Here is a 24,953-nt window from a genome sequence, read left to right as displayed (position 1 = left end):
AGAATGGGTTATTATACAGCTGGAATCACAAGGCAGAGACCATGATGGAGAGAGTGTAATGATAGCTACTGTCCAAAGTCACCCATGAATATGGTCAAATGTATTTTATTTCTTTAAATATAAAAATCCCCTTAGCCAGAGTGTACAGTTCACAATTTTTAACAGGGTGTTTTGACAATAATGGTGAATATGTCTCCCTTTTTCCAGATGAATACAGAAACCCTCTATGAATAGTGGAGGGAAGAAAAAATATATTGTTAATTTGGTTGTCCACAAGGGAAGTATGATGAATTAATGAATGGTGATGATCACCTCTTTATGTGCACACTACAAAACACAACTACTGTTTTTTTTTAAAAAACTGGTTATGGAATGAGAAAAGAAAAGATACTTAAAAAAAATACACAGAACTAAGAGACTGATGACAATATTCCCCTTTGGCATAAACTGCACCTAACAGAACAGACGACTGATTTGGACCTGAAAACCGACTATCCAATAAACAGCATATTGCTTTGAGAGAAGAACTGCAATCTGTTAATTATTGGATTCAGAACGGGGCAGAGCTAAACATTTGATGTGATCACAAGTATACACATATCTGTCAATCAGCTACTGATACTCAGAACCCATGTTACAAAAACAACATGTTCAAACCTCAATGTGAAAAGAAACTACAGGTGCCTGTATCATCAGAAAACAGTTGACTTTTATATCCTCAGTGCTATGCACTCTACACCATACATGGGGTGATGTGCTGCTGGTTGTTTCAGTAAGTCATAGGAAAAAGAAAATATTCAGAAAAGTTAATATCCCTGGCTTTCCTTGAGCTATTATCAACGCAGGCCAAAAGGCTTAGGGGTGATGAAGTAGGAGTTTAGCCTGGACCCAAAATCTGAAATTATTCTCTTGTCCAGGATCCAAGCTTACAGTATAACACTATTGTCATGGCAACCTACCAGTAAAACCCACAATCCATCTGGGGGTCCTAACACAAGCTTTACAGGCTTTATATACTCTAGACACTGATGCCAAGTGTAGATTTTTACTGTGGTGTTCTCTTAACAGTATAACCCTTCAAATTAAGTGTCATTCACAACAGTGAAATCAAACCCACTACAGTTTCTCCACTGATGACAGTGGAAAAGCTGCATTCAACATTTGGCGCAGCATGAATTTTTAAAAAAATGACAATTTCAAGGTAAGCTTTCTAAATACAAACACCAAATGCTAAAATAATCAGCTATAAGGATAAGTTTTCAACAAGGTTATTGTGTATGTGTACAAATAATCAAGAGCAACAATGTTACCAGTACAGTTTTAACTGTAGTCTTGATACCGTTGTCTATAACGAGGACATACCAAAGGCAGTCGTGCCACGTCAGAAGATTCTCAGTTTGTTCACTCTCTCACCCAAAAACAGATACTTCAGTGGCTCCTACAAAATGCATATTAAGTAGGTTCAACTTACATCATCCAGTCCTCAAATTCCTGGTTTGTGTAGCTGTGGGTGATTCACTTTTATATTGTTTATATTTGGTTCAGTTCTCAAGTTCCAAAAACTTGTTTACCTTGTGTACTGGTCTGCTTTAGGTCAGATCCTCCACTGACCAGTTCTCCCACTATCTAAGCACCAAAGGGTCGGTAATGTTCATTGAAGAAGAAAACAAAACAAAAACAAACAAAATGAGAAAAAACAAACAAACAAAAAAAAAAACCACGACAATCATTGTTCCATCCATCCAGCCTGCATCAGTCTGTTAGTGCGCTTTTTGTCCTCTTGCCCAGCTTCCCCCCACTGGAGGTGACGGCGGTGCCGTTGCAGGCTCCTGCTGATACCAGAGTCTGGTCCTGCTGCTCCTCCTCGGCGTCTGGCAGCTCTTCTTGGATCTGCCGCAGACGGGCCATGGCACGGTCAATGGTGGCTGTGCTCACCAGGTTGAAGTCATGCATGCTGACTAGATGCAGGAGGAAGTTGCGGCAGAGGTTGCGGCGGATGATGTGAGCACCACGGTTCTCCACGAAAAGCATGATGGCCTGATTCATCTGGTTGTCTGCTATGAAACTGCAGGGAAAATAGAGGACAAAGGTTTGAAAAGGTTAGAGTATATTTCATTAAACTGATTATAAGTGAATTTCAAAATGTCCTGGATTTGATTTTAATCTGTAGTAACCTCTTGTTTGAATCAATAATTGCCAATTTTCCATTGCAACAAAATTAAAGGAATTCTCTTCATAGTTTTGGCATCTTACAAAGCAGTGTAAAAATAAAACCCAATCAATACACACATTTTGCTTAAATATAAAATACTATATAAGGGTCCAGTAATGTCAGTACTGCGATGTAGAACATACCCATGCTTCATGACATGCAGGTTCCACAGCTTCATCACCTCCTTCTCTCCCTCATTGACATCTGTGAACTCATCCAGTTGCTGTAAGTAAGGAAGAAAAAGTATATTGAGTATTTTATATAATGTATATAAAGAGTATAATGCACTGGTATATTTTGAACCTTTGCTGTTCTGACACCAAATATCAAACAAATTTGATGGTAATCATTTCAAGTTTGTTTTTTTTTTTTGCCCCGTTTTACCCACAAACCACAATCTCAATGTGTGATTCACCTGTTTATTACGCAAATGCCAGAGTAAACATAGCATTTCATGACAGCAGCAGTAGTAGTAAAGTTCTCTTAAATTCAGGGCCTGTCCTGTCTCATGACTTTGTGCTGCCTGTCTTTCCTGTGCTGAAAGTTTCTCTCCTGTATCTTGCTGCACTCTGCCTGGACATCTTCACATTTCTGCACTCCCTCCTGACTGGATAAGTATCAGGATTATTCCTTTGAACAGACAGTAAACATATCAAATGTGCGGATATGAGGAAAAATATCTAAGAGAAAAAAAAAAATCACCCTCCAGAGACAATGCAGAATCTTGTATTTTCCTACCTCAACATGCTTCAAACAAAACCAATTTGAGAGGATACATCGATGCAATTAGCTTTTTTACTTACTACTGTACCTATCATACTGATCTCAGAACAGTGGAAGCTGAGTCAAGGACAATTTGACTAGCTAAAGCTAGCTACAGACAAGTGTGCTGGTCAAAGACACCAGGATTATCCACAATGTGCATGCACAAACATCCAAAAAATGCTTCTCCTCCCAGCCTTTGCACAACGCAACACATCCACAGTAACGCCCAAGAAGAATGACAGATGCAGGGACTGGTGGTCAACCTTGCTTCCAGAGACGAGAGTAAGTTACACAATGAATACAAACAGGCAATATCCGACCTTTTATGTGACAAAACCCTGCTCTGAGATGTAAGGAGAGATATCGCTTCGGTTTTGTTCTAACTGATGTCCGTTTTCTGCTTTAATTGGTCAAGCAGTGCTTACCTTGTCTGTCTCGATGACACGCCACTGACAGAGACTTGTTCTACAGCAAGTAATGTTAACAGGTTCAGGAAATCAATACTGAAGTGATAAAAATGTTGTGTACGGGTGTAAGAGCAAGCTGAAGAAGCGCACAGTGATGGCAACAGTTTTTGCTCTGAGCACCTTTAAGTTATTTATGGGGAACAGGCACGACCCAAATCCTTTGACTCTTTGTTGCCATGGTGATCCGACACCAAAATCTGTATTCCAATGCTTTATTTTTATGTTTTGTCTCTCCTCTTAAATTGTTCTCTAAGGCTCCTCAGAAACACTTGCACAAAATTATTTTTATTCTGTCTGTCTGTTTCTCCAACTTCATTACTGGGATCTTTGTTATTTGCATCAATAGCTGCTGCTTCAATAGGTGGGAATAACATGAGAAAGTTCCTCTTTGGCAACTTTCTGGACTTTTCAGGGTGTCTCCATAAATGCTCTGTCATTTTTATTCATTGGTGAAACCAGCCAAAGTGAGTTAAGTAATGGCTTCTCACCGTGGCAGTCTTCTCTCTGAGCCACTCTGGATCCCTCTCGTCCTCGCTGTCCACATCCATCTCCTGGGGCCTCAGGGGCATGCAGCTGTCACTGTGGAAATAGAGGCGGTTGTGTCCGCTGACGTATGTCCTCTGCTGCTCCAACTCTCCGTCCTCAGACTCCAGGAACTCTGACAGACTTGGTTTGGTCCTCTTGGGCCTAGTGGAGGGGATAAAAACAAATCCTACATATATACTATGTACACTACAATTTCACATTTTCATACTAATTTTTTTTTTAAAAAGAGTCACATTAATTTTCAGTGAGTTTACTGAGTCTGAGCAATTGATTGAAAAAGAGCTGCTCTGTCTAGGGTCACTTTCTTGCCAAATGCTTCAAGCTGTTCTTGTTATACATCTGCTTTAACTCAATTCATTGCTCATGAACACTTCATTAAAGCTAATTCAATTGATTAGCAATTCAGCACTAGGCTAGAATGAATGAAAAGCCAATTTAAGTGCTCTTTTAAATTTTAAAGTGCTAATTTTCTTTCTCTGACATGTGTTGACACTGAACATGGACACTGATGTTGAACAAAGGTCACATGTTTACCTGCACACCAGTATGTGAGTGACAGCAGTCCTCTTGACTGGGCCATTGCGGCTGAAAGCAAAGCCCGGTTGGCTGTGGATGTCCTGAGGGTTGCCAACATATGAGCCATCGTAGCACTCATTGATGGACACATCTATCCTTGCTCCTTTGGGGTGAGGCTGCAGAAGGAATAAAAGATTAGTGAAATTCTACAGGAAACTGTATTTGGCAAAAACACAGAAGGCCTGGGTCTGCTCAGCCTGGTACTAACTGTCAAGGTTAAAAGTGTGATTTCTCAAAGGATAAGCCGTACCATGCTTTGAATAAAAGCCTCTGTTCAGACAGAGGAGTGCCATGTGCTCTGAGGAGCATTGTCAGAGGGAAGGAGACAGATAGAGAACAAGTGGAAACCGGCTGCCCAATTAAAAAGTAGGTGGGTATAGACTAATTTTCCGAGACCCGCTGTTAAACATGACTTGCCCTTTGTGGTTTGACAGATAATTTGAAGTGCATCTCCTAAAAAGTTGAGCCATTTAACATTTTGTTTTTGCACTATGACAAAGACATGGCCACACTGCAGTACTCCCCAAAAGGCCTGAAAGCCACTGCTTTCTTCCTCTGAAATAAAAGCTCAAAACCAACACACCTGTGTGGAAAGGCCCTCACAGTGAACTTTTATAGTCTTGATAGTTGGTTGACTTGGTGAAGGGATAGCTTAAGTATTTAAATTTGTATCTAAAGTTGGCAAGGAAATGACATTATGTACTTGTATTTACTACTGCAGGTATTAGGAGCTCATCTGCCACAGTGCCATTAAATTGTTAAATCTGTTGCTACTTTCTTGCATCAACTGGTGTTTTCCACCTCCCCAAATTTTCTTGCATATGCAAGTAACAAGTTAGTAGCCTGAAGAGATCCACAGTGCATTGTAGATGTCTGTATATAGTGAGCAGATACAAGGATGCTTCTAATTCAAGCATCCCACCATGTAATCCACAGAAAACCCTGCACAAACAGTAAGTCAAACACAACACAGCCATGCATGTCCCTAAAACTCTTAAAAATACCTCACAACCTCATGAATTGTTTGTAAAGCCGTGGTTATGTTTTTTGTGCACTTAAAAAAAGGATAGGCTAGTGTTTATACATTGATTATTATCTACAAATCCCACAAAAAAAAGATCAAAAAGAGAAAGTCGACTGACAAATGTTGTTCAGTCACAGCCTGATATAGCTGTGAAATACAACTCCACTGTCTTACAAAAATTAGAAACACATTACAAAGCCATTTGGATGAATTTTTCATCACAATCTACCTGTTGCAAGTGTAGTTTATTCATCTCAGCCCAGTTTGCAAAGCAGCGTAAACACAGAACCCTGTTCATCAGCATGTGCAGTCCTGTTTATTCAATAAACAGCGGCCATTCTGACGACCCCTACTTGCTTTTACCACGCCGCTGCCAAGCTGTGGATGGTCGTAGACTTACCACCCTACCACACAAACTCACAGACACACATACCCACACCCTGTCCCTTACCACATAGCTGAAGATGAAGCGGGAGTGGGAGAGTTTGAGGTGTTTGAGCAGGCTGTAGAGTTTGCTGCAGTTGAGCGTACACCAGGGACAGTGAAGATCGTCTCTTGCTTCTGTCTGCTGCCGCGTGTTATTGTTGTACAGGAACTGAGCAAGAACGGATGACATTAGTAACTACAAGGTAAACCAGAGAAGGTCAACCTACAGCAAATATAAATGGTTGATTCAAACAGTGTTGCATAGTTTCAGAATTACTGTCACACTTGGTAACCAAGCCCCAGCAGGCTCAAAACAGTTCAAAGTTATGACAGTAAAAAAATGATAAAATCAGTAAAATTTTCTACAGGTTTCAAAATGTGACAGTAACTACAAACATTTTTTTAAGTGGCTGCAAAAAAGCAGACACACATTTTGCTGTTCAGCCACCTCACCAAAGGATTGTTGTAATTCAGTATTCCAGGCCCAGATGTATTCCTTACTGTTGTGTGGTGTACCTGATAAAATATACGTAGCTTCTGCCGCGGCTCACACGGGACCTGCTCTTTCCTCGTCTGAATGTCTGTGCTGACTGACTCTTTCACTGCTGACGGGAACAGATGGAGAAGTTTATTCACCAAATAACAAATTCTGTGGATTTGAGACATTCAATGTGTATTTGAAAAATTGAAGAAGTTGCATTGTTTTCCCAATAACATCAAGATTTGAAATCCTTAAGTCCCTTTAAGACATGCAATCTGTAACACTGCTGGCTTTATCTGTTACAGTGATGGCTTTTTGGTATGAAAACATGCTGAAGATCTCTACAGGTTATGTAAATGAAACTAAACTATGAGAAGTTCCATTTCATACTGCCTGAACAGAGCTAAAAGGACAAAATGTTACATGTAACATGGTGTCATGTAATGCATATGTATGTATGCATTCTGCCAGGTATTCCTACATACTAATTTAAATCAAAAAAAGCAAAAGTAAACAAAAAACCCCTAGCTAGTAAAACCGCCATCGTGACTTCTACAGAAAAGTGACTCAGGACCTTGTTCAAACATGACACCGACATGTAAAGTTGCCAGCACATTTATGGAATGAAGTGCATGTCTGAAAGGGACTCAACAGTTATGACTCACAGAGAGCAGTTTGCCAGATTCAGTTACAAATAGACCATCCCACATAAATATCACAGTGGGTGAAAAATCCAAAACCACGACCCATTCAGCTTTGCTCAGAGAATCTGGCATTAAGGAAATCTTTGTTTTTTCTTGTTTGCTGTTCATTATGAACAGTTTTAGGGTGGAATGGTAAACTGTTTATGTCCCCCCTGTTGTTCATCATCTGTGGATGTTTTCTGCCTCCTGCTCTTAAAATGTAATAAAGGATTAAATGTAACAAAAGAATTATGTAAAAATGATTGCTTTCATTCAGGAATTTTGGCAGAAATCTTCCATATAACAGCAAATTTCTCAATCTGCCTGGTCAAAGTTTGAGCTACCCTGTGTTGTTTTCTTTACTTACTCATGAGGGCAGCTCGGTGGTTGCTGGTCCTGGTCTCCATGGGGCTGGAGCTGTCCGAGTTGCGGGTAGCAAGGGGTTTTGCGACGGGGCAGTGGACTTTCCGCTGGCATCGCCTGTCCAACGCAGTGTGAACTGCAATGTGGGTCCCTGAGAAAATGTCTCAAATGGTGGCAGTCTCTGTGGGACGGTCACACAGTGTAATGGTCAAGGAATAGTAAAAAGTAAGAAATGTGGTGTGTAATTCACAGGTTCTCAAAAGTCATGCAAGCTCACGAAATCCTGGCAGACACTTGTACAAACCCGTCCTACCTTCCCATCAAGAATGGTTTCCCATGTGGCTCGCTTCTTGCTCACAGGGCTGTCCTCCATCCCTTGCATCGACACCTCGTACTCTCCATCCAGCAGCTGCAATCTCCTGCAGAGGAGAAATCACATACCGTGACTGAGAGGTGTTTTCAAAGGAACAGCAAAATGGAAAGTTTTTTATAACTTATATCACCAAACCTCACCTATTCTTATCAAAGACAGTCATCTGTGCAACATATGTCTCTGTGGTCTCCCCATCCTCTCTATGGGATGAACTTCTCTTCTTTCTAGTAGGAGTATCTGTTACATCTGTACACAAAAGAAAGTAAAAAACAGAGTGAGAAAAATTGGTATTCAACCAGTAACCATAGCAGTTACATCTAACATTATTTTTTAGATGATGTGACTGCAGAAAGACTGGCTCCCCGCAACCAGCAGCTTACAGTGGCAAATTCTGTGCCATCATAGTCTCTCCTGGTGCATCTCATATACTCCTACCTAAATGCACTGTTAAATCATTTGCCCCAATACAAACTGTACTTTGTCAAAAACAAAACACAAGAAAAGGCTTTTTACTGTACATTTCTTACCAATGTTTTCATTGGCTTCTCCGTTGAGCAGACCATTAGTATCCCTCCTCCCCGTGCGCGACACCCTGAACAGGAGTGAATAGGACTTCACCATGTGGCTGTTGCTGGGCTCGAACTCGTTGCTGGAGACCAGTAAGGAAGGATAGGAGCCAGGCTTTGTTTGGTTACTGTCAGGATTCAAAGGCACCTGCTTTTTACCTGTAGGCACTTGCTTTATCGGGCAGCTGACATCCTGAAAGAAATATAACCGAACGGAATTTAACAAATACAATCTGTAGTATTTAACAGCAGATGATAGGATTTTCTAAAGTTAGAGGCTGGCTTAAATATGATTTATTTTACCTTGCGTTTTTTATGGCAGACTTTGACAAGTAGCACCTCTAAGGACACGGAATTTTGTTCATTTTCTGAAATCTGAGATGGCTTTTCTGTATCAAAACAAAAGGAGTTCAGCATCAATCATTGTCCATTCAATACATAAACAATATAACAACAATGTCATTATGCAACTGTGTAATGCATACTCAATACTTTTGTCACTAGAATCAATGTATCTTTGCATTCTTTTTTAAGGCAAATACTTGCTCTTACACATGAGTGACATTAGTAGTTGCTGACTGTCGGGTTGTTTCATAGTAACACAGCACTTAAAACAAATGGCATTTGCAGGAATGCCCGATGATAGCCAGAGCATGAAGTAAGCAAATCTTTTATTCAGACAATTTTTCATGCATTTCCAATGTTTCCCCTTACACAAATATACTAAACACAAGCACTAGGTGAAGAGTAAAGGCTGCTTACCATCCTTATGGAAGAACCCAGTGAAGGTTAACTGTAGATGTGAAGACAAGCTAAGCAACCAAAAGGAAAAATGCACAGGTGAAATTGGGTCATATCAAGTGCTCTAACTGTAATTATGAATGGTTGAATGAACAACATCTGCGCAACATCTATTAATACTACTACTGAGGTCATATTAATAGACCCACAATTAAAAAACATAAACTGTCAGCATGATTTCTCTAGTATTTTAACAGTAAAGGGAGTAAAGGTTACCTCGGAGAATCCTGCTCTCCCTTCATCTTCTCCACCGTCTGCAACATATCATCCACTTTGAATGTTTTCCTGGAAGGAAGAATTCAAAAGGCACACAGGTTCCAAATGAATTCAGCGACACAGATTAGATTCAGATCACAAACATATCAGGCATGAATCATCTTTTTAAACTCGGTTGGTACAGCTTTATACAAAACACGAGGAACGTTACTCGTATATGATAACAGAAAAAACACAAAACCAGATTTCCTACCTCTTGGCATTTGTTCGACCATTTCTGTGAGACATGAAGGTGAGCGTCCTGTGCAAAAATATGGGCTAAAAAAGGCGAGAGAAAAGAATTAATTATTGAATCACTCATTTCAAGTGGGCAGGCTGCTAAAAAAATGACTCCAAGGAAAGATATGATGAATAATTCACTTACTGCAATCAAGTTCCTTGTGCGGAGAAATCTGTATATCTGAGTGGGTTCTGGAAATAGAAAAAGGGTGTTACTGTGATACTTCATTTAGAGATGAAGACCCAAGCCTCCATCCTTTGAGAAATTAAGCCAAATTGTCACAAACACATGCCAATACATGTGGTGTTAACAGGTGGTAGCTGGTGTGGCAAAACACCCACTCACTATTGTATATCTGAGCAGAAAATAAACAATACATGTCTTTATTGAGTCATTCAATCTGATAATTGTTATACAGGTAGAGTTATCGCGATAAACGTTTAGTTACAGCAATATCTGGGGCTCCCTTTAGAGAGCCAATTAAACTACGGAGTCCTGTAAGCTAAAACCAGTTATTGAAAACAAAATAAGTCACAGTAAAGTTAAGCGGGTGTCTAAATGCTTAGTGAGAACATTGGGGAATTCTTCTCGTGTTACCAAAACAGAAAAGCTACATTACAAAGTGACGAGAGGTGAAATCTCACTTTCAAAGGCCTGTAGGAACAGCTCATGGTCGGCCTGAATCTGCTCCATCTTCGGCTTCTTCACAGAGTTCATCATTGCTGATGAGGCGGGGTACACAGCGCCGTTAGCTTTGCAACTCGCCCCACTCATAATATGACCTGAGCTCTGCGAGTGAGACAACGGCACATATTATCACATCAATTCTTACAGTACAACCGGTGGCAGTACAACAAGTTAGCTTAGCAAATACTCGCGTTAGCAGTCGAGCTAGCTCGCTCAGCTAAAGGCACAATGCTAACATGTTAGCCAGTCTGGAATTTCATGTTAGTATTTATTCGTTTATTTGAGCTACTGTTAACGAAAATCATAAAATCGGTATGTGGTAAATACTGGACATAAATAAAGGCAACCCACCCTGGCTGATGGCATTAATTTGTTAGCCTCGCTGCCTCCAGCACAAGCCTGGCAGACTCAACAGCAGAAACCCATGAAGATGAAGAGGAGGCGACGAGACGCTGGCTAGTTAGCTAGCATGGTTTACTAGAAAACAAACCTCCGTACGCCTGAGGTCCCACCGCATTCAACTGCCACAAATATCGTTTGACGTCGGAGATGGTTTGAGTATTTTGGATCAAACTGTTGATTATCTAGCTATAATTTATTGTCGGTGTGGTTTCCTTCAATTTGTACTGAACAACAGAGCAGTAGTCTGTTGTCAGCCAATGGAGGAGACGCGCTGAGAGAATCCAGCGCTGTGATTGGCTGCAGCCCCTCCGGAGATGACATACAACCCGCTCTCGCTTTCTGCTATTTTGCGGGAAATCGAGTTTATCAGCATTCAGCATCAGAGACGACTCCGCTGCTGAAACGGTGCCATACATACCGCTCTTTACCGACATGCATGCTGTGAATGGACTCCATCTGATTTCACGCTGTCACTGGAATTCATTTGATGGGGAAAAAACAACAGCAAATGCTAATGGACCTACATATTTAAACGTTCTGCAATAAGTCAATCAACAGTGTATAATAAAGAGCTGAAATGTATTATTTTTCTCTTCGGTGGAATTACTAGGGTGATTTTAATATTATATTTTATATTAGTGCACATATTTAAGCTAAGGGTCTACTTTTGTCTAATTTTTAAATAGTATTTATACTGATACTTTTTTATGTAGTCTGTTTAGTTATTGTATAGAATTTAGCCTTTAATTGCATTGTGCCTACCATTTTGTATTTGTCATTTATGTGAAGTGGCTGCTGCAACACTGTACTATCCACAAATAAAAACATGACTGAATATTATTAATTAGTTTTTGAATGATATTATCACACTGTGTGGTATTTCATGCGTCATATCTGTGACATTTGCAACAACAGCTACATAAATGAACAAGTGGTGTATTAAGATCTTTCAGCTGAGTAACAATAGAACAGTATTATAAAAATAGTCCACATACATACATACATAAGTATTTCCAGCAAAAAAGTGCTCATTATGTAAAGCACTATACACTGTTGTTTATATCATATATATTATTGGAATAATATTACTGATGCCTTAACGTGTAAGCACCATTTTAATATTGTCGAAGTGCCCGTAATTTTTAGCAACTTTCTGAACAGTTTGTACATGTTTAACAGCGAATGATATTTTATAAAGTGATTATTCAAAATAGTAATCTGAAAAGTAACATGTAACTAAAAAAAAAGAAAAGAAAAAAGAAGAAGTCAGTATTACCCTCTGAAATGTAGTGGAGTGAAAGTATGAAGTCGAATAAAACGGAAAGGCATGAAATCTTAGGATTTCCCCTTCAACAATTAAGTATGACTAATAGTTGTGTAACGTCACTTAAAAACAGTGAAGATGGTAGTTAATTGGCCACCCAAAACATACATTATGCGACTCTTATATAAGTTAACTAGCGAGGTATAACAGTTTTAAACAAACACACACATTTGTATGGTCTGTTTTACAATTCACCATCAACCTGTCACAAACGCGCGCACGGACCGTGTTTCCCGACGGAACTATTTGCAGACGGAACCGGAAGAGCAACGAATCACAACTTCCACCCATGTGTGGAGTCTAGAATCAGCCTCGTTGTCTAAATCTTAACATTTCAGTATAAAGCTGACTTTAATAACATTAACATTTCTAAACAACAAGTGGGGCCTGAACCCGCGCGGACACGATGGCGGAGATCGTTCAGCAGCGGATTGAGGAGAGAATCCCTGAGCTGGAGCAGCTGGAGAGAGTGGGACTGTTCACCAAGAAAGAAGTCAAGTAAGACAGTTACACCCGAGGGTTTCCAGACTCTCTACTTAAACAGAACAGCAAAGCAGCGGATAACGCATCCCCATTTTGACGAGACGGTGTCGCAGGGAGGGCCCTTCACATGAGAAATGTTTTGTTGTTGGCATCACTTGTCAGATAAGTTGGAAGCTCAGAACAGTAGCCCAAACACTGTGTAGCGTTTTCATGTAGCTGCAAATTTGTGATTTAATCATGTGAAATAATATTAAAAACGTAATGGAGTCAATCAGTAATTCAGGGTCTGTTAGTGGAAACAGTGCTCTCCATCTTTGTATTCATAGATATTTCAATTCAAAATTCACCAGAATACAATCTAAGTTCTGTTTTATGGTGGAGTGTCCTAAAGTACATTCATGAGAACTAAAGACCAAGTTAATATTTTTACTCCCTGTGACACGCGCAGTATTTACATTGTAGTTAGCTCTTGCTCTTGTCTTCCTTTCCTGAGCCTGACAGCTTTTTGGCTGGGCACAAGATCTGTGTCATGTCTGTTCCCAGCACTGTGTGTAATAAAGGAAATTAACGTCTCTTTTCATTATTTTAGATCCATAATCAAGAGAGCAACAGCGCTGGAATATAAGCTCCACAGATTGATCGTAAACAAAGAGGACTTCATTGCATACATCCAGGTAGAGCAAGCTGTTCAAACAAACAAATAAAGCAGAGGAATGGTTTTCAAAAACACTTATTCCAAAATCTTCTTTAATTACAGTATGAAATCAACGTTTTAGAGCTGATCAAGAAGAGAAGAGCGGTAAGTTGCCTGTAATAATTATTCTGCATTGGTAAACTGTACTTATTAACATGCATGTAACAGTGCACCTTGAGTAGACACTGGCAGCCTTTTCATCACTGCTTTCAGATAATGTTGCATCATTTAACTCTGCCTAATTCTGTTATTTTCCAGCACATACACTACCAGTTTAAAAGAGAAGAGATTGAGTTCCCCATCGTCCATAGAATAAACAGTATCTTCAGAAGAGCAACAAATAAGTGGAAGGTACTGTATGCACGGCATTTATAAAGCTACAAGTAGTTACTATGTTGTATAGTAGCGGTTAATGATTCATTCATAACGTCAACATGTTGATGATGACAACAGCTCAGCTACATTTGTTCACCGAAAAGAAATAATTGCTTTGTCTTCAACTTTTAGTCAAATGTATTTCCTTCAAATTGATATCACACTTGAAAAGTAATGTGATGTATTGTTCTTTTTTATAAACAGACAGCTTCACAGAACATTTACTGTTAAACTGAGTGAAGAACGTGTGAAGAGTCACTTGTCTTTGTTTCCCACAGGATGATGTGCAGCTTTGGCTCTCACACGTTGCTTTCTGTAAGAAATGGGTACGTAAACATCTTTTCATTTGTTGTTCAGTACAACTGAGTCAGGTCAAACACTGTGTCCTCTCAAGCTAATTTTGATCTCTTTTCACTCATCAGGCCACCAAAGGCCAGATCAGCAAGGTGTTCTCCTCCATGCTTGCTATTCATCCTGACAAACCAGGTACAGAAGACAGTGCTTTTGGAACTGTTAACTCCCATTTATACCTCCACTGTGGTTTCTTATTCTTAAATATACATTAATATATGTGTGGAAATGTAAACTTGGGGATTAATGCGCCAACAAAATAAGATTTAAAGACTTGTTCTCCTGTAAATATACAGTAGTAACATTTTTGTCTTCATTTTTGCCCCTCTAGCCCTGTGGATCATGGCTGCCAAGAGTGAGTTGGAGGACAGAAGTTCTTCTGAAAGTGCCAGGCACCTGTTTCTGAGAGCTCTGCGCTTCCACCCAAACAATAAGAAAGTCTACCAGGAGGTAAAAGAAGCAAAATATATATACATAAAATTCAGAATGAGTCAGTCTCTTATGCTATAATTGATGAAACCTGTATCGAAAAACTTGGTCTGCTGGTTTTCTGAGAGAAGTGGTTTTTATAATGAAAAGAGTGGAGGTATAAATCAGTGGTGCCTGCTGTCGAAGGTGCGATGATCGCGACAGTGATTGTGTATTCGACAAATGCACTCTTTTTTATTCTCTCCAACAACTTTTTGTCAGTACTTCCGTATGGAGCTGCTGCATTGTGAGAAACTGAGGAAGCAGAAGGAAGAGCTGGAGAAGGCTGAGATGGACCTGGTGAGTGTGTCATAAACTGAACACAAACAGCTGGAAATACAAAGAGGAGATACACATGCACATTTTTTGCACAAAAGCTCTCACTTCACATTCAGTGTCTGAATGTCCTGCCTTCTCACACCTTTCAGGGTGAATATGAGTTCTCTCCAGAGATCCTGAGTGGAAAACTGGCTGAAGTTGTGTACAGAGATGCTACGGGGAAAATCAATGGTAATAAGTCTTTCTAAAATTAGCTTCCAATTCTGTGAAAAAAACATTTAAGACATTAAAATTTGTGTCAAAACAATAGTTACTGCTAGCAATTAAACTGGCACCAAACATGCCACTGATTATATAATTCCTGATTTACACAAGAATTTTGTGTACATAGCCTGTTTTTATTTTTAATTCTGTAACACTAAATTCTGTTGTATTGAAGGTTCAGTGGAAGGGAGGGTTTAATGTGTTGATAAGCTATAGAGGAGCTGGCAGGTAGATTTTGTTACCCTCGGACAGAGGCAGGCTAGCTGCCCTACTTACAGGCTTTATGCTAAGCTAAGCTAACCAGCGGCTGGAGCTCGATATTTAGTACACAGACGTCAGAGTGGCACCAAAAAGCGAATAAGTGTGTTTCCCAAAATGTCAGACTAGTCCTTTAACGTCAGTGTTTCCAAGATCTGTTCATTTGATCTTTGTGTTACTCATGTTTCTGTCTCACAGAGGCAGAGTTTGTCATTTCGCTTCTGAATATCGCAGCGATCTTTAACTTCACCAAAGAACTCCAGGACTCCATCCTGCAAGAGTAAGGCTCTTATTTAGTTACAAAACAGCTGTTTTTTCACTTTGTCTTGCACACACCCTGGGTTCTCAAACTCAGATTTAGCTTCACTGTTAAGCACATACCTTCTTCTCTCCCCTTGTTTCCAGCTTACAGACCAACTACACAGAGGACAGCTTGACGTGGGATTTCATGGCCAAGAGGGAGCTGGACGCTCCTGGGCTGGGGGAGGAGCTGCAGTCCGCCAAAGGCCGGGCCACGGATGTCAACCGAAGAGAGGAGCGCTGCTGCCAGGTCTATGAGGAGGGAGTCAAGAGTCTCAACACAGGTAGGAGCTCACACATACACAGAAAATGCATGCACATGGTAATTTGGGCTGTTTTTCCAAAACGCAAAATCACTTTGCTTTTTGACATTTTACATTTACATACATTTCACTGCTGGCATATTCACTGACAACATTGTGTGCTAATGTAACAGACCACTGCTTTGCTTGTGTGCTTTGTGCTCTAGAGCCCATGTGGACTTGCTATGTGGCCTTCTGTTTAGAAAGGATGAGGAGAAAGACCAACGTCCAAGAGCTGAAGGAAAAGGTGATGGATAATCTTTCAATTTGAAATGAATCCACTTCATTCTCACTATGTGACTGTGACAGTTTGTTTGCTCCCGTACACCAGAAAATGTCAGAGGCTTCAGTGTTTTTGGAGGTGGATGTTTAAAGAGTAAATCCTGACACGTGTTAATGTGTTTGTGTCACAGAGGCAGGAGAGGCTGCTGGGAGTGCTGCAACGTGCCCACGACTCCTTGCTGCTGAAAGAGGATTATTATAAGAACTGGGTAAGATAATGTCTTCATTAAATGTGTAACTGGAGTCATGGGGCACTTGAGCCTGTATGGTTCACGCTTCATTTGAATGATGACTTTCCAGCTGTCTATTAATGCAAACCATGTTTTATTACTTTAGTTCAGTTTGTTTGGCTTTGTGGTGGCACACTGGTGCAGTTCTTATGGAGAGACAAAGTAACTGTGCCGCACTTAAACAGAGGATGTTATTATAAAGAGGAGAACGATAACATCTGAGGCTGATAGCCAGTAGTTACTAAATCCAAGTATAATAAAATGACATCAAACGGCTGTCTCCAGTGATGTGCAAGATTAAAGAAACGTGCAGAGACAAGTGGGTGTCTCAGCCAAGCCAAAGAGCTTTTGTACATGCCTTATTTCATGTTGCCCTCCACTCTTGCTCTTTTAATTAAGAGAAAAAATCTATATAAGAATTTTGCATAGAGCACATTTTCACAGTTTCTTGCTGCCAGAGTCTCATGTGAGGATGCTTGGGCATCAAAACCACCAACACTGTTGAGTAAACAAGTTATTTGTGAGCGCAAGTGACTGAATCCCCATTTCAACCCAGCAGTGTGAACCTAAACAAGTCAAATATAGAAATGTAGCACTTTTACCAACTGTGATTTGAACCAAAGTAAACAAAGTGAGTGTTGTAGCTTAAGAAAGAGTGTGTGGTGACACCGTGTAGATCTTAGATCTTGTAGCACTTTGCAGGTATCTGCAGGTAACGTATTCTTTACTAAAGTCTGCATTTATTTACCTGTAAAAGTGGGACTTAAATAATAAACAAAAGAGGTTTTAAACAGGAGAAAATGTTTAACTTTGTCTTTGAGTTACAAACAAAGTTATATTAGCAAGTTACCGATGCAAAGGTCCACCGCACGGATGCATGGAAACAACCAACATGATGTCCTCCATGTGACCAGCTCCAGATCCTGCTCTCATCTGGAGATGCTGAGGGAGCAGCCAGCGTTGCCATGGCAGCCTCGCAGCGCTACAGCCAGTCGGTGTCAGCGTGGACCCTGAGTCTGCAGACGCTAATGCAGCTGGGGAGCGAAGACATTAGCAGGCTATTCCAGGATGCTCTCACACACGTTAATCCCAAGGTACACACAGCCGCGCGCACACACACACACACACACGCACACACTTTGACTTCACAGAATTTGTTTACAATCACACCCAGTTTGGTAATTTTCTTTGCTTACATCAAGCACATACAGCACATCAGTTGTGCTCTTATTGTGCTCCAGTGTAATCCTTGGGGAACAGGCACACACACACACACACACACACACCACACACACACACACACACACACACACACACACTGCTGTGTAAGTGGGCCATCTCCTTGGCCCAATTAGTCTCTATTCCATCGTATTAATTTCCTCAAATGGCTCCCCCTGGCCCCTCTATATGTGAGAAAAGACATGTATGAAACTTAATTTAAGCCTTCAGGCATAAGCACAACATACAAAACCAGAGATTAATAATTAGTGTAGTTATTTGAAGTCTGATTCATGTTATCTTAGTTTAACATGAAAAGCAAATGTGAGCTAGTGAGGTAATCCTTAGAAATCCCCTACAGCACCTCAGATATCTGGGGGGAGTCACTATGTTTTTCTTGAGGATTGTATCATGTAATCACAAATGTAAATATAAATAGATTAATAAATACATAATAAATTCATACCAATTTCAATTTCTAAATTTTGTGACGCCCTAACATTTTACTTCTAAAAGTGTTGCACAGTACATCACAGTATAATCCTGTTATAACTGAATACGAATGCTTTGACTCAGCTTCGGTAGTAGTGAGCAGAATAGCTGGTTATTATTGTTGTGGGAGTTTCACAAGACTGTGGCACTGAGCAGTAGCTGTGTTAGGAGGATTACTACATGCTGCTCATTATGCAGGTCTTTTCTCTCAAGATAAACAGTCTCTTTAAGTGTTGGGAAATACTCTAAAACCCCAGGGGTTTGCGTCTGCTATGCTGAACAAAATGCTGCCACATTGCACACCACAGGAGTACAGATAAATTAATGAAGACAAATGTTCATACTTTCATAATCCAGCTTAATGCTGTGTATTCATGCACTTTCTAAAAAAGATATTGACCTTTTGGGAAATGTTTTGCTAGCTGAAACCAGAGTAAGGTGATCAGTCACTCAGATATTACACATTATCACTATAAAAAAAAAAATCTATGTACATATATAATGGGAGGACTAAGACTAAAAGGTGATTGAGATATTGTATGACATCAACAGCATAAACCTCCATTCAGTGCCGCAGGAGGCGAGCGTATTCCCCACTGAGCAAAATACTGGTAAGAAACCTACTAATAGCTAAATCTTTTCTGTTCTGTTCTGACAGGAGAGTCTACCACTTTGGCAGCTGCAGGTCCAGTGGAGCGCAGCCAACCAGCGTCCCGAGGAAACGGAGGCCGTCTTCAAGGTAGCCCACCTAAATCCATCTGAGTCAGTCTGACACTAATGTGCAGTCTTCTCTCATTACAACCCATATCTTTTGACAGCATTTACAGTTACGTATTTTTTCAGTGACAACTGAGAGGAAGAGTTTCTTGTAAGGATGTAGCTAATGAAGACATGCCCTTTTGTATTTCTTTTCACTGGAACCAAATTTTAACAATAATAAGAGGTGGTAACATAAAAATGAATGTTCCTATTCTGGTCAGTGAAGTAGTAATAGTCCTTGCAGATAAACACTTAGAGATGAAGCAGGAAAGATTAATAGTCCTTTATGTCAGCTCAGTGTTTTGGCCTCCAAAATGAGAATGCCTTGCAGACAGTTTGTTTTCTTGTCTATTCCCAGAGAGGGCTGCTGTCTGCAGTAGCGGCTGTTGCCATGGAGATGAAAGAGAGCTACCTTGATTGGTCCTACTCCACTGGAGGCTACAAGAAAGCTAGGAAGACCTTTACAAGGTAAAAACAAATCACTTTGCCTGCTCATGTTGTCCTTAATTTAAATGATAAATAACAGAAGAAAGACATTTTAATTGATCCCCAAAACACTGTGGTGCAAATGCAAAAAACACTAAATAAACTTAAATGTCTTAAACTTTTTTTTTCTTGTGTAGCTTACAGGAAAACCGTCCCTTGTCCAAGGCCTTTTTCACCAGAATGATTCAGATTGAGAAGGAACAAGTATGTATACTAAATACTATCACATGTGAAAACTACACCTCCTCCTGAAAAGTACTCATGATTTTACACTGTTTGATCTGCCACTGATTATATGGATCCATTTGTAATTTTTTCACTGACTTTGATTGACACATTGTTACAAAAAAAAAAAAGACAATGGACATTGATGTAATTTGTATTACTGATGAGCCAACAATGCTGTTTGTTTTTCTAGGAGATTCCAAAGATGAACAGTCTGAGAGATTACTATGAGAGGGCCCTGCAGGAGTTTGGCACAACAGATGACGGTGAGTGGAGATTAAATCCCTTAAAAGGAGCAGGACTGAAGAGTAAAAGTAATGTTAGTCAAAAAAATTTATTCACAATATCTTGTTATTCAAGTATGAAGGACAAAATTCCATGTTTCCATCTAACAAAACTGCACCAAAAAAGACTGAACAACAAATCGTCAGATGATTCGAAGATAAGATATAAATACTCGTCAGTGCCAAATACATGAGTTATTATTTGACCAGACAAAAGCTCAGATATGTTTAGAGCACTGGAGAAAATACATTCATGGACAGAGACTGAATCCCTCACAAACTATTAGTCTGGTTTCTAGGTCAAAGAGTAATGTACCATTTGGGACTTGGGAAGTTGAAGAACCGTGTGCATCTTTATGTTTAAATTTAGCTTAATTCTTTTTTTTCCCGTTGTTTTTATTTCCCTCAAGATCTGTGGCTGCAGTACATTCAGGAGGAGCTGGGACCCAGCGGACAGCCAGAGAACTGTGGCAAGATCCACTGGAGAGCCATGAAGTTTCTGGAGGGGGACAGTGTGGAGAGATTCACCTCCAAATATACTCTACTTCAGACTGGACACTTATGAGAGGATATGTAAAGTCCGGTTCGGCGGAATCGAATCCTGTTAAGTTCAGATAACAACAAGCGATGTTAAACAGCTGTGTAAAAGTTTGTCAGCTAAAGAACCAGCACAGATTTTGGAGCATGTGTTCCTCTTGGTCTCGTAGAAGACTGGGGCCATTCCTGCTCATGAATTGTTCCATTGTCTTCAAGTGGAACTGCAGTTTCTGAGGTTAGCAGTCCATTCTTCTTTAGTGGTTCTACCAGCGTCCTAAGAAATGTTCTTGAAATGGCTTTGTCATTTTCAGCTTTAAGCAGAAGTGTTTTTTAGCTGTGATTTACAACTTGAACCCACTTTCCATTTTTTGTGCTCTATTTCATACCAGACTGATCCTGGAAACTTGTAGTATTGTATAAGAGCAAGAAAACCGCAAGAATTCCACATTTATTTGGCATTCTGAGAAGACAAACCTTTGATGCTGTTAAAACAATATTAAAACAGTGTTTCATCCTTGGGTGTTTTCTTGTTATGTTCCCTCTGGGGCAGTAACAAATGCACAGAGATAAATACAGAACACACACTTCTTTTCCTAAACTTCAAGACTCTTATTGCAGCAGTTTCCAATAACCCACCACGTATTTGTCTTGGTAGGTTAGTGAAGCTAATTTAAGTTACTATGACAAAAACAACCTTTATCTTCTCATTTCACACCATTCATTCATCCAGTGTCTGCAGTCGGTACCTAGTATCATCTCATTTAAATATTATGTTGGCACATGATACAAAATGTAGCCTTAAAAAAAAAAAAAAAAACCATAAATATTAAGCAGCAGTTGTACTATGGAGCAGTAGCACAAACGTTTCAATGGCCAGCTGAGAAAAAACTGCCTGTGAACATCTAAACATAATTACAGTTTTTAAGGACACTTCAAATTGTTGTACTTTATACAACACTTGTGCCAGCAGTTATGTAACAGTTATGGGGTGTAAGAAAATTATATCATAAGAGATTTTAGGAGGCGCTTTCTCTCATTTGACACTACAACACAAAATGAAGTATGCTTACAGACTCAGAAAATGTGAAGGTGTTATCAACTGACTTAATGCTCCCTATTCACTGAAAGACATGTTCATGAAAGATCCATTGGGATAATTTTGGGGAATATGAGACACATAAATAGAAACTGCACTCATTCTCTACTAAACAAATGTTGTTACACCACAGGCTTTAAGAGAAATTAGTGCAAACATGACAACAACAAGAGAGAGAAAACAGAATGTGCTTTTAAGGCAAAAGTTGTGAATGATTCTTTTCAGTATGATCCCTTTAGGAAAAGAGCGAATTTCTTTGCTGAGGCTAAAGACACACACATACCATCAGCTAAAGTTTTCTCTATGTAAATGGGGTTTCTGATAGGGTTGGTAATTGTACTGGTTTTCTTATATTGAACTACTTGGGCAATTCGAAATACTGCAAATTGGCCCAGTTGATATTTCCTGCAGATATAATGAAGTATATGTGCTGACAGTTTAAAAAAAAAAGATTAGATAAAGATAGTTAACCTGAGAAAATACTCAAATGTGTTCAGGACATATTCAAATCAACAGCTTCAGTCTGTAAAACCTGCAATAAGCTGCTGAGTCACAAAGTCCCTGTGATGGTCTAAATGCCTTTTTTATGCTTAACTCAGTTAAGAATAAAATTTTAGGAGGGTACAATTAATCCTTTTGGTGCTTAAGCCTTTAAAATGAAGTGTTAAATCTAAATTCACAATTAAAATTTAAAGGTCCATATTACTGACGCATAAAATCTGTCATCATCACTACAAAAACGATCTATGCCGGCATTTAAAAAACAGGTGGACCCTGTAGCCCCGCATGCTCACTTCCTCCACAACAACTACATTACTGATAGAGGACATGTACCTCAGTGTTTTCCCCAAAACAGATTTAGGAAAAAGGTGGCACTGCAATGATGTTAAAAAAGTTTTTTTAAAAATTGTAACTTTGTGTTTTGATCATTTGTAGAGGCATCTCGGTACCACCCTGTCTGAATAGGTCCCATGATATTTCCTCCCTACAGTCTCCATGTACCCTCCAGCTCTTATGAGTCTATCTAATGTACCCAAAGTGTAAAATTCCTCATTGTCTGTCTGATCAGTGTTTGCTTTACCACATTCGACTCTGGTGTCTGATCCTAGTCCGCCCACGTCTCGCATGTCAGCCCCAGCCCACTCCTTCACGCATCTTCAGAGCTTCTTGAAGAGGATGTAAGTGAAGAGTACCAATACACCAGCAGACAGCAGCCCGATCACACACTGGTGGATGGTGATGACATTCTCCAGGGCGTGGATGCGCTCCTCCATGGCGTTGGTGTGGATGTAGTCATAGATGGAGGCCCCGATGCTCCACACTGCCCATACAGCATCCACCACCGCTTTCATGGTGGGAGAGACCATTGAGAGGGCCGCCTGCAGCCGGGCACCGGCCGCATCCGCTGCTTATTGGCCCCACTGCACTACAAAGAGCAAGAGAAGAGGGTGACACATGGTGCAGAGAGGAGAGAGCGATGTGTGGGCATAGTGACTACCTAAAAACACCAACCACTGTTACATCTCTCCGACCAAGAACAAACCATTTGGTCAAGAGGAGCTACATATCAGAAGATTGTTGGTAAAAAAAAAAAAAAACTTCAAAACTGTCTGTGGGGAGAGCGAAACAAAAACAGCAATCTTTATACTTTCTCTGTGATGACATTCAGGAATAGAACTGGGCTAAAATAACTAGCTTTTAGCATAAAACTCCTGTAATCTGTGTACCGTAATTTAACAGTGTTTGATTGATATCTACTGAAGTACTGTACTTCAGGGGTGCAACACATAGTAATATTCATTATTGATTCATTGTCAGTTAATTGATTAAGCTCTTAGTCTATAAAATAAAAAGAAGTTAGGTGCCCATGCAAGTTAAAAATACAATTACAATTTTGAGGTACTTCTACATGAGTATTTCTATCTTATGCTACTTTGTACTTCTGCTCCACTACAGTTTAAAGGGAAATGTTTCAGTTTCTACTTAACTACTTTTCCTCGACAATTCTAGTTACTACCTCCATAGGATTAAGATTTTATTTAGATTAGAAAGTATGTAATCTTATATGTAATCTTATAAAATATGACACATACTTATAGATGAAACTATCCTAGATACAAAGTAGGTTGAATTAGCCCAATTTGGCTCAGCTAAAACATTAAAATCTATCTTACACACTGTTGCATCACTCATCATCTAATAGTTCAATAAACCAAATAGAATTCTGACAGCAATTATTCTGTATGCTTTTACTTTTGATATTATCAGTACATTTTGCCAATAGTGCTCCTCTCTTTACTGGAGTGTAATTATAAAAGCAAGACTTACTTTTACACTGAGGTATTTTTTACCTAAAGGGAGACTCGTAACTTTTGATGAACAGTGGTCACTATGTCTAGAAGTGGCAACTGCAAAACTAATGGCACACTAAACTTTGCTGTTGTTTTCAAGTATTTTCACAAGTCTGACATTTTAAAGATGTTATCATTACGAATGATAAAAGTGAGTGGAAAGGAAGATAAGAAACAATGAGCAGGTCTCTTGGTGAGGTAATTGTGTTAGCCTCTCTCTTTTGTAACGAAACCATTGAAACCTTATCCATGACATGATATTGAAAAGATCTTAAAATCAACAAAATGACACAGCAGTATCTATCTTTAAAGTTAGCTAACCTTAGCTAACATTATCTACCAAAAGCTACTGATCACTCCAGACCTGTATAAACAGAACCCAGACACATATTAGACTTGAATTAGGGTGTTTTTTAAATTCTACTTTTTATTTTTAAGAGACATAACATGTTAACTCTCCTTCCAAAAGTTATATAATATCCCTGTGAGTAATGTCAGCTGCAACAACTGTAAACCACCGTTTAAGAATTAGTATGTGCCTTCCTACCCCAAACACCCGGGGCCTTTACATTCCTGCCTCTCTCTCTGCTTCATTGGTCGACTGACTCCCCCAACACATGCTGACGTCATTTCAATTTGGTCCAGTACTCAATAGGATTCACATGATCTGACATTTGATCTGCTCAAGATAAAAACAAAAACTCCCGATTCTGCGGTGCAACAGGAACTTGGGTTTGAGGCAAATGAGGAACGGGGGGGGGGAGATTATGTGGCACACAGAGATCAAAGCGCACAGGCTGTACTGCGAAGACATTTGTGAACGGAGCCAAAACTCACCGCCGGGTGTCAGACGTTAATGTGAGGATGGAGATGATGATGAACATTCGTCCTGCTGTTAATGGTGTGATGAATTATCTTGTTTAAGAGAAGCCGGGCTGTTCCTCTCAGGGTCGGACGTTGCTATTTTTTTTTATCAAGTCAGCCTGAATGACAAACATCGTTTCCGGTCAAATCCCTTCAACAATAA

At 39.8% G+C, this 24,953-nt stretch overlaps 2 protein-coding genes and 1 long non-coding RNA gene across 3 annotated transcripts; 1 reads left to right on the top strand and 2 right to left on the bottom strand.

Moving 5' to 3' along the window:
- Positions 1-89: 89 nt before the first annotated feature.
- Positions 90-11,151, bottom strand: suz12b (SUZ12 polycomb repressive complex 2 subunit b). Its single transcript, XM_018665172.2, is given in 18 exon segments — positions 90-2,065; positions 2,356-2,435; positions 3,933-4,131; positions 4,525-4,682; positions 6,042-6,185; positions 6,533-6,621; positions 7,548-7,631; positions 7,634-7,724; positions 7,857-7,962; positions 8,057-8,162; positions 8,444-8,675; positions 8,786-8,871; positions 9,245-9,294; positions 9,500-9,568; positions 9,753-9,817; positions 9,924-9,970; positions 10,424-10,568; positions 10,818-11,151. Coding segments are annotated over 18 exon segments (2,079 nt in total). The 5' UTR covers positions 10,833-11,151; the 3' UTR covers positions 90-1,752.
- Positions 11,152-12,430: 1,279 nt separating this feature from the next.
- Positions 12,431-20,993, top strand: utp6 (UTP6 small subunit processome component). Its single transcript, XM_018665080.2, has 19 exons — positions 12,431-12,690; positions 13,265-13,349; positions 13,433-13,474; positions 13,628-13,720; positions 14,023-14,070; positions 14,167-14,230; positions 14,427-14,545; positions 14,786-14,863; positions 14,992-15,073; positions 15,563-15,644; positions 15,770-15,948; positions 16,134-16,213; positions 16,380-16,457; positions 17,393-17,572; positions 18,847-18,927; positions 19,306-19,415; positions 19,571-19,637; positions 19,852-19,924; positions 20,353-20,993. Exons 1-19 carry the CDS (start codon positions 12,599-12,601, stop codon positions 20,505-20,507), a joined length of 1,788 nt encoding a protein of 595 aa, XP_018520596.1. The 5' UTR covers positions 12,431-12,598; the 3' UTR covers positions 20,508-20,993.
- On the bottom strand, positions 20,915-24,922 carry LOC108875893 (uncharacterized). The gene is made up of 2 exons (XR_001959939.2): positions 24,764-24,922; positions 20,915-23,001 (listed from the first exon to the last, which is right to left on the bottom strand). It is a non-coding gene; the product is annotated as an uncharacterized LOC108875893 (long non-coding RNA).
- Between the last annotated feature and the right edge of the window lie 31 nt (positions 24,923-24,953).

Source organism: Lates calcarifer, linkage group LG5 (assembly GCF_001640805.2).
Source record: "Lates calcarifer isolate ASB-BC8 linkage group LG5, TLL_Latcal_v3, whole genome shotgun sequence".
Taxonomy (NCBI): domain Eukaryota; kingdom Metazoa; phylum Chordata; class Actinopteri; family Centropomidae; genus Lates; species Lates calcarifer.
The sequence above is the reverse complement of the archived record's forward strand: the minus strand, read 5'-3'. Positions and strand labels throughout refer to the sequence as shown.